The 10806-nt window shown below is 32.1% G+C and overlaps 1 protein-coding gene across 1 annotated transcript; it reads right to left on the reverse strand.

The window, feature by feature from the left end:
- Nucleotides 1-2307: 2307 nt before the first annotated feature.
- LOC139854405 (uncharacterized) lies at nt 2308-4012 on the reverse strand. Its single transcript, XM_071843710.1, has 4 exons — nt 3730-4012; nt 2932-3687; nt 2726-2832; nt 2308-2517 (listed from the first exon to the last, which is right to left on the reverse strand). The coding sequence occupies exons 1-4, from the start codon at nt 4010-4012 to the stop codon at nt 2308-2310; spliced, it is 1356 nt and encodes a 451-aa protein (XP_071699811.1).
- Between the last annotated feature and the right edge of the window lie 6794 nt (nt 4013-10806).

Raw genomic sequence — 10806 nt, forward strand, 5'->3', positions numbered from 1 at the left:
GAGTTGTGATCAATACTGAGATACGTATACACTGGGTCGTGGATTGATTCAAGATAATATTTATCGATTTATTTTTGTACATCTAACTGTGGACAACTAGTTGTAGGTTACTAACGAGGACAGCTGACTTAATAAACTTAAAACATCAAAATATATTAAAAGTGTTGTAAATATATTTTGAACATACTTTGATATATATGTATATATTGTTATAGGTTCGTGAATCAACCAGTGGCCAAGTCTTACTTCCCGACGAAGTAAAAAATCTGTGAAAGTGAGTTATAGTCCCACTTTTAAAATCTAATATTTTTGGGATGAGAATACATGCAGGTTTTATAAATGATTTACAAAATAGACACAAGTACGTGAAACTACATTCTATGGTTGAATTATCAAAATCGAATATGCCCCTTTTTATTAAGTCTGGTAATCTAAGAATTAGGGAACAGACACCCTAATTGACGCGAATCCTAAAGATAGATCTATTGGGCCTAACAAGCCCCATCCAAAGTACCGGATGCTTTAGTACTTCGAAATTTATATCATATCCGAAGGGTGTCCCGGAATGATGGGGATATTCTTATATATGCATCTTGTTAATGTCGGTTACCAGGTGTTCACCATATGAATGATTTTTATCTCTATGTATGGGATGTGTATTGAAATATGAAATCTTGTGGTCTATTATTATGATTTGATATATATAGGTTAAACCTATAACTCACCAACATTTTTGTTGACGTTTTAAGCATGTTTATTCTCAGGTGATTATTAAGAGCTTCCGCTGTCGCATACTTAAATAAGGACGAGATTTGGAGTCCATGCTTGTATGATATTGTGTAAAAACTGCATTCAAGAAACTTATTTTGTTGTAACATATTTGTATTGTAAACCATTATGTAATGGTCGTGTGTAAACAGGATATTTTAGATTATCATTATTTGATAATCTACGTAAAGCTTTTTAAACCTTTATTGATGAAATAAAGGTTATGGTTTGTTTTAAAATGAATGCAGTCTTTGAAAAACGTCTCATATAGAGGTCAAAACCTCGCAAAGAAATCAATTAATATGGAACGTTTTTAATCAATAAGAACGGGACATTTCAAAACGTGTTATTGCGAAGCATCTAAGTTGGGCAAATTCACAACTTAGGTAGATAATATGTATAAGTTCCATCATTTCGCCTACACTTCAATTATAATCTTTGTCCACTATAGAGGGCTTTTCCTTCCCTATTATAATTACTGCGTGTTCACTTGCTTGTATGGACTTTAACCATTTTTTAAATAACATAGTTAAACTTCAAACAAAATATTTGTCATTCACAATGAAGTAAAACATGTATCATTTATTTAAAGAATTGCATATACATTTATGCCTATAGAATTACAATATTTCTGAGTTTTTCTGCGCGAAAATCATTGCGCTATTAACAACCTATGCGTGATATCTTCTTAACAGCGTAGCATGCCATGCATTAGGGATGATTCTTCCTTCAATGTATGCGAATAATGATACACGTACCTGCACGCATGGAGCTCGTGCGTATCACATGCAGCGCACACGTCCTGAATATTGCCAGAACATCTAATTAGGAGGTGCGCATGCGGGTATTGCTTAGCGTACACGAAAGCAATCAGTATGATTTTATCCATAATTAAACGTGATCCTTTTCCAACTATAAACCCGTTATTTATGGTTGTTATTCGGTAGGATCTAGAACCTAAATATGAGGTAATCTAGGGTTAGGGTTTCATTATAAATACAACCCTAACCTCCTTCACTCAACACAACGTTTCTGTATTACTCGAAATTAAGATTGCATCCAGAAAACACTCTTACAGTAACAGGTATGTTCCACGAACATAAACCCTATGCAACCACCTTTAATGGCTATTGTTGCGGCAACTGCGATCAATGGTGAACGTAGTTTTGATCACCCTTTCGTAGATCCTCATCTCAATAAAGGTTATTCACGGTAAACCGGACCGGAGATCAAAACTATAAACGTTCTTAAACACTCCCTCATGCACTCAACTTTAACTTTGCTATTTGAGCATATTTATGTTCGATCAGCGAACTTGTAAGAACCAACCGCGTTAATTGCTATTTTTTGGTAGGGACCTTCCCATTTGGGTCCCAATTTACCAACATTTTCTGCGCGACTTGCTTCATTTTTACGCAAAACCCACTCGCCTACATCGAAGGCTAAAGCACACACCTTTTTGTTATAATATTTCGCAATCTGTTGCTTGTTATTCGCTTCTTTTATCGCAGCCATCAATCTGCGTTCTTTCATAAAATTTTAATTTTCGCATAAAGTGTCATTATTCGCAGATTCATCAAAATTGGCAACCCTATGTGTTGGCACTAGGATTTCGGCGGGAATCATTGCCTCCGAGCCATACACAAGACTAAAGGGTATTTCGCCAGTACTCCTTTTAAATGTTGTGCGATGTGCCCATAGCACATTGGATAGTTCATCAACCCATCCAGTGCGTTTTTCATTTAAGCGCTTTTTAATGCCGCTATAATGTCGCGGTTAGTAACTTCGCACAACCCATTAGCTTGCAGGTGTGCAACTGAAGTAAATTTTTGCACAATGTCCATTTCAACGCACCAAAATTTAAAGGGATATTTCGCTATCTGTGCCCCGTTATCACTTACAATTTCGCGAGGAATGCAAATCGGCAAATGATATATTCCCGTACAAAATTTCGCACTTGCACTGCTGTAATTGTGCGCAATGCTTTTTCTTTCACCCACTTGGTGAAATAATCAATTGCTACAATCAGGAATTTTACATTTCCTGCTCCCGCAGGAAATAGCCCTACAATATCGATCGCCCATTTGTAAAATGGACATGGCGAATTTACTCGAATCATGTCATGCCTTGATTTTCTGTTCTGCGGTGCATGCCTTTGCTAACTTTTGCATCTTTTTACTATTTTTGCCACATCGCGATATAGGGTTGGCCAAAAGTAACCCATCCACATAATTTTTGACGCAATAGTTTTGTAACCAGAATGCAGTGAACAAGAACCATTATGTACTTCTTTAATGATCATCTCTGCCTCTGCTGGCCCAACACATCGCATTAGTGGCCCGTAGTAAGATTTGAGGTACAAGATGTCATTTTCAGTGATATACATAGGTGATCTCATGCGCACTAATCTTGTTTGATTTTTATCTTCTGGCAGCGTATTATTGCGTAGATTTTCAATAATAGGATTCATCCAATTTGGCTGCGCTTCCTCAATAGCCGCAAAAATTAATCCGCCATCAATTGCTTTGTTCGATAATTCTTCCACCCAAACTTGCCTTTGAAAATGCGAAAAAATTAAAGATGCTAGTTTGCTTAGTCCATCTGCTTTTTTGTTTTTACTTCTTGAAAATTGCGCAAGCTCAAAATGCTCAAACTTTTCTGCAGCCTCCTTTAACAATTTCAAATACTTATGCATAGAAAGTTCATGCGCGTCAAATGAGCCATTAAACTGATTTGAAACTAACTGTGAATTAACATATGCACGTAACTTAGTGATATTCATTTTATGCACAATGTTTAATCCAGCGAGTAGCGCTTCATACTCAGCTTCATTATTTGTAACATCAAAGTTGAAACGCAACGCGTACGTATGTTCCTCGCCACTTGGACTTGTTAAAACTAATCCTGCGCCAGCGCCTTCTGTGCATGATGCACCATATGTAAATAAATCTCATGTTTCACCTTGTACAGGTTTCAACGTTGTTCTTTCATGGATTACTTCCAATTCGCCCATCATTTCTGACAGATAATCCGCGAGAACTTGCCCTTTCATAGAAGTTCGCGGAAGGTAAGTTATTTCATAAGATCCCAACTCAATTGCCCACTTAGCAAGCCTTCCAGATATTTCGGGCTTATTTAGGACATGTTTAACTGGCAAATCAGTTAAAACATGAATAGGTAGCCCTTGAAAATACCCCCGCAATCTTCTTAAAGTTAAGAGTAATGCGCATACAAATTTCTCCATTGGCACATAGTTAATTTCACTTCTCGCGAGTGCCTTACTTACAAAATAAATTGGCTTTTATGTTTTTTCACATTCTGCAACCAACACTGATCCAAAAGCTTCATTTGCAATTAAGACATAAGGATATAAAATTTCACCATTTATAGGTGCAGTTAACGTAGGCAGTATAACTACTCTCATTTTTCCATTCTTATTTTACTTTATGACCTTAGGGTTTTGTGTGCTCGTAAACTTGATTTGACAAAACGTTGACCAAATAGTAAACTTTTAGTCGACACTCTCTGTTAAATTAAGGTTTATGTTTATCTGTACTTAATAACTATCTATAAGTAATAAATAAATGTGACATTTCTTATAAATGTAAAACTTTTGGGAGATAAATAAAATTTAATAAAGGTTGGGGACTAAGTTAAAAAGAGTAAGAATACATTTAAATATATATAAAATATATTTAATCTAATTAAGATAATTGTGAAAAAAAATATGTACATAAAAGTATATATATATTTTTTTGCCGAATATATATATATATATATATATATATATATATATATATATATATATATATATATATATATATATATATATATATATATATATATATATATATATATATATATATATATATATATAATAATAATAATAATAATAATAATAATAATAATAATATTATTATTAATAATAATAATAATAATAATAATAATAATAATAATAATAATAATAATAATAATAATATTAATACATAAAAAATGGCGGCTTATAAAAATAGTAATAATAAAAAAAAAAAATGTAATTAAAATATAAATGCTAAGTTTGAACTCCTAATCTAAATCAAATAAACAAGTCCTAAACTAATCACAACTCCTTGATCCTAATCCTAATCTAATGCTTGATCTTAATCCTTTCTCTCTAAGTAATTTTAATGTTATTAGGACTCTAAAACCCACTCTATAAAAAGCCTCTTGTTTTCTCATAACGTTCATCACAAATAAACCCACAAAACCTTCTCCTTTTTGTTTGCTTTGGTCGACTATTTTACTGCAGCCAATTGTCCACCACCATCGACTCATAAACCATCCAAAACATCCCCTTTAGTCAACATCCTGCTACCATTTTCTGCTGCCTTTTTCGAGCCACAACAGGCTGCTATTTGCAGCTGTAATTCGCCACCTGTTACAGCCCTCTTTTCGACTTCAAACCCCACCCATCACAGCCACTTAAACTGCCACTTCCTGTTGTTGATTTCAGTCGAACATCACCACCTTTTCCTGTTGCAATTCGTGATCCAAAACAGTCCACAAATTACTGGTTTAGCTGTGTTTTTTTGCTGTTGTTTTCCTGCTGTATTGTGTGACCCAAAATAGCCCAAAAACCACACCACCACCACCTGCGATCTGCTGCAATTTGTAGCCCACATCCGCCATCGATCAGTAGCTTTTTGCTGCTACAAATTGCCACCAAACAGCCCCCAACTTGCGATTCTTTTGCTGCTGTCCTGCGTCCCAAAACCAACCCGAAACCCACTCGGTTTTCCACCTTTTTATTGCGGGTTTCTTGCTGTTTTTCTGTAGTTGTTCGCCACCCAAAAACAGCCCCTGCAACTCATGTTTCACTGCTGTAAACCGCCACAATTTGCAGCTTGTTGCTGCTGCTTTACTGTTCGAATTCCAGCCCAAAACCGAGGCTGATCAAGGGCTGCTTCTGTTGGTTTTCTGTTGCTGAGACCAAGACCAAACCCAAAGGGATTTGGTCGACTTTGTTGCTACAAATCTGTTTGGTTTCTGCTGCTACAAACCGAAGCCAAGAACACCCGTTTTCTCGATTTTATTCGTTCTTTAATCTAAGGTAACAAACTAAACTCAACCATATAAATTATACTTATTATTATGAATATTAATATCATCTTAGAACTTAAAAGCAATGAAATTGATATTAATAAAGTTATGATTTGATTATAAAGTTAATAACAATAAAATGAGTATGAAGTTAATATAAACTATGATATTAATATGAATATATTATGTAAGTATGATTATGAGATTAGATTAATATGAAAACAATTATATAATGAATATAATACGATGAAGTTATAAGTACGTTTATGAATGCGGGATTATGATTATGATTATGAGGTTATAAACATGATATGAGTTTAACTAATATAAAAGATTATGAATATGATTATGATCTAAGTATCAAGATATTAGGGATTTGATGTTGATAATAAAACATGATCATAAGTATATTAATACGATTTAGTTTATGAACATGATAAGTATTAAGATTAAGATATAATTAAGAGATTGATATGATAAGGTGATAATGATAAATTTACAATCACATAGGTTGTAATTTAAATAAGATTAAAGTTGGAAGGATTAAAAGTTATCTAATTCATTTAAAATATAATAATATAAGATAATAAATAAAGTGATAATATTATATAGTAATACTATAACTTGTAAACTTATCTATATGGTAACACCTTAATTACACTAAGTTATACTATCACATATATAATTATTAAGTACATTAATAATTCGTTGTGTGTATACACCTATAACGTGAAAGTTATAATTGAAATATAACGTGCACTTTATACGAACCTCACTGCTACTTACGGCCTAGGGTGGTCCTTGTTTCCATTATGGGACTCGCTTGTGGATCTCGAATGCCAAGACTTAGATTCTGGTCAAGAATCATGGGCGCCTGGTAACAACAGATCATTCGAGTGACTTGCATGATAGCAACGAGGTTTGGGCAAAGTTGTACAACATCTTTGTGAAGGATTATAACCTGAACATACTAAAACTAGAAACTTACTATAAGTAGAAGCTTTCCATAAATAGTAGGATTTCGAAAATAGAAACTTTTGAGAAATAGGAATTTTTCTCGAAAACCGTCACTGTTAATATAGTTGCTATATTTATAAACAAACTTTATGTCTGTTAGACATTAACTAATCAAAGATTATATCTCTAGGTTGAGATCTCTGATTACATACTCCGTTCATACTTCTTGCGTGGAATAACTTACTTGCTACAACGGTGAACTTCATAACCCCTCTTTTTACTATTTCTTAACTGTTTTATAAACTTTGGGGTAAGAAACATGCTTGCTTTTAAAATGTTTTACGATTAGACACAAGTACTCAAACTTATTAGTTCAAACTGTGCTATGACATGCTTTGTTTCATGCTAAATCCCTACCATGATATCGTTAATTGCTACTTTGAAACGCGAACTTAGTTATTGTGAGTAGGCCTACTGAGAGTGACGTCTCTACCTATTGGTGTGATCATCAAGGGGGTACATAATAATGATTCAATGACACTGACAGTTCAAGGTGTCATAGGGTAACTTCGTTTAGTCTCGATATCATATACCTCAGCACTACTAACGAACTGATAAAACTTTATAACTAAATATTGTGGTCTGAAACTTTATTGATTATATAAACCTATGATGTTCACTCAACCATTGTGTTGACATTTTAAGCATGTTTGTCTCAGGTGAAGATTAGCTTATGTGATGCCCTATGATGCTTAGCTAGCTGATGCATCGGAGTCCACATATTAGACTTATCATTTGTTATTTACATATGAATTTCATTATGTAAAATATTATTATGTTTCTATTAGAAATCAAATTTTATTTTATTATAACGTCTCATTTAGAGTCGTTCTCGCTTTACATACTTGTTTTGTGATAATGAAATGTCATAATTACCCTCGGCCCTATTTGGGGGTATGACAGGCAGCATCGCCAACAATTACTTCATTTCTTGAAATGCGATGTCTGCTTCCGCAGTCCATACAAAATTATTCTGATTCAAACATCCTTTTAGAGTTTTAAAGAAAGGCAACTATCTTTTCTCAGCCTTTGACAAAATTCTGGTCAAAGCCGCTAACTTGCCTGTTAAACTTTGCACTTCCTTTATTGTTTTTGGCGCAATCATGTTTTCAATTGCGACTATCTTTTTGGGATTAGCCTTAATGCCTTGCTTAGTAACGTAATATCCCAAAAATTTTCCTTCTTTTTTGCCAAAACTACATTTCGATGCATTTAACTTCATGTTAATTCTTCGCAGATTCCCTAATGTTTCCACAACATCCTGCAAAATTTAATCTTGCGCTTCCTTCTTGATGACCAAATCATCCACATACACTTCAATATTGCACCCAATTTGACTTTCGAATGCGCTATCTATCAAACATTGATATGTAGTGCCATCATTCTTAAGTCCAAATGGCATCTTGATATAGCAATATATGCATTTACCCGTATGGAACGCGGTTTTAAATTCATATTCCTCCACCATTGAAATTTGATAGTACCCTTTGTAAGCATCCAGATAGAACTTAAAAGGGTATTCATGCAGTGATTTAACTTTCCAATTGATTTCTGGCAGCGGATAGTTGTCTTTAGGGCAAGCTTTATTGATATCTTTATAAACAATACACATTCGCCACGATCCATCAAGCTTTTTAACAAGCACTGGGTTTGCACCCATATTTGGTACTTTACTTCACGCAGAATGCCTTCTTTAACAAGTTTAGTTACTTCTCCACATTTTCATGACCCGTCCTAAACCATCTGGACGAATACATTACATTTAGTTACATCGCGAGGTACTTGACCTCTATATGATACATTTTACAAATATTGCATTCGTTTTTAAAAGACAATCTTAGTTACATCGCGAGGTACTTGACCTTTATATGATACATTTTACAAATATTGCATTCGTTTTTAAAAGACAATCTCTCATCACATCGAAAGTTGACAGCATGCATATCATTTCATAATATTTCCAACTATAAATGACTTAATAATATTCTTGATGAACTCGACGACTCCAAGTAATATCTTTAAAATGAGCAAATGCACAGCGGAAGATTTCTTTCATACCTGAGAATAAACATGCTTTCAAGTGTCAACCAAAAGGTTGGTGAGTTCATTAGTTTATCATAAACATTCATTTCCATCATTTTAATAGACCATAAGATTTCCTTTATTCAATAATCATACACTCACAAGTGTTTAAATATCATTCATATGGATTGAACACCTGGTAACCGACATTAACAAAATGCATTTAGAATATCCCCATATATAAATATCGAAGTACTAAAGCAGTTCAAATTCTCTGACTGGGGCGTGTCAAAGCCCATAGATCTATCTTTAGGATTCGCGTCAATTGGTGGCAATTATAATAAACACCAATTCTTAGACTACCAAGTTCAACAAGGGCGATATCCGGTATAACGATTCAACCATAGAATGTAGTTTCGATTACTTGTGTCTATTTCGTAAAGCATGTATTCTCAGTCCCAAAAATATATATATTGCAAAAGCATTTAAAAAGGGAGCAAATGAAACTCACCTAATGTATTTTGAAGTAAAAATACATATGACTATATTGAACAATGCAGGGTTGGCCTTGGATTCATGAACCTATATCATATGTATTTTCATTAATACATATAATCGTAATCAAACAAGTGTATACATATTATTTTATGTATTAATATTAATATTTTTATCAATACTTATATTACGTTATGATACATATTTGATATTTAATTAATGTTATTGGTTAAAACGAAATTTTTATGTAGTATTAGTATACTTTATATAATAAATATATTTATATCTATATATATTTATCTTTTGTGTTGTAAAATTATTAATTGTAGTAATTGCTAGACTAAGGATGCTAATAATAATGTTGATAGTAATAATAATAATTTTATTAAAAATGGTGATTTTACTAATTATGATAAAGTACAAATAATAGTCTTTGTAAAAATAAAATTTTAATAGTAATGGTAAGTTTAATAATAATTATTGTTTTAAATAGAAATTTAAATGATCATATACTTAATAATACTATAATAAATGTTAAATGGTACTCTAATACTAATATTAATGATAAAGATACTTTATGATATCTATAATCGGAATGATAATAATAACCATACATTTGACATTAATGTTAATATTATTGATGATAATAACCATTTTTATGATAATACAACTAATACATAATGATTTTACATATTAATAACTATATTGATAATAACATTAATTAATACTTAAAATCATACTAATAATCCTAAAATTCGTCATACTTAATAATAATACTAACAATAATGATAATACTTACTAATACTTAGTTATAGTAATAATAATAATAATAATAATAATAATAATAATAATAATAATAATAATAATAATAATTATAATTATAATAATAATAATAATAAAAATAATCATATTCATAGTAAAACAATAATAATCATCATCATAATAATACAAGTAATAATAATAATAATAATAATAATAATAATAATAATAATAATAATAATAACAATTTTTAAAAATAATACTACCTTTAAATAAGCCTTGTGAAAACAAACGCCTGAAGCCGGGCTCGAACCCTCGACCACTCGTTCATACACATACACCCTTACCCATGCCTCTAATCTATTTTTCTGTATTTTATCCTAACAAAAATATATCTAACCCGTATAATATTTTGTGCTCACTTCATCTTCTTCATCAAATAGCTTAGTTGTCCTAAATCCTCTAAACCTTAATGATAGTTACCAGATCGAATTCATGATGTTAAATTGTTCCATAACGATTTATAACAGAGATTAATAAACGTGAAGAAAAAAGAAAATATATATATATATATACAGCTACCCGTCGCTGTTTAAAACAAAAAAAAATTGATTAACAGATTAAGATCGTTTTAGGCTTTACTTTCTTCATAAGACCTGTTTTAAA

Source organism: Rutidosis leptorrhynchoides, chromosome 6 (genome assembly GCF_046630445.1).
Source record: "Rutidosis leptorrhynchoides isolate AG116_Rl617_1_P2 chromosome 6, CSIRO_AGI_Rlap_v1, whole genome shotgun sequence".
In the NCBI taxonomy this organism is placed as follows: domain Eukaryota; kingdom Viridiplantae; phylum Streptophyta; class Magnoliopsida; order Asterales; family Asteraceae; genus Rutidosis; species Rutidosis leptorrhynchoides.

What these genes read in the sequence shown, in the direction of transcription:
- LOC139854405 (XM_071843710.1), bottom strand. Translation starts at nt 4,012, where the DNA reads ATGGAGAAATTTGTATGCGCATTACTCTTAACTTTAAGAAGATTGCGG. An exon ending in AACGTTGAAACCTGTACAAG is followed by an intron (nt 3,688 to 3,729) that starts GTGAAACATGAG and finishes CATCATGCACAG; the next exon opens with AAGGCGCTGGCGCAGGATTA. An exon ending in AATAGTAAAAAGATGCAAAA is followed by an intron (nt 2,833 to 2,931) that starts GTTAGCAAAGGC and finishes TCGATATTGTAG; the next exon opens with GGCTATTTCCTGCGGGAGCA.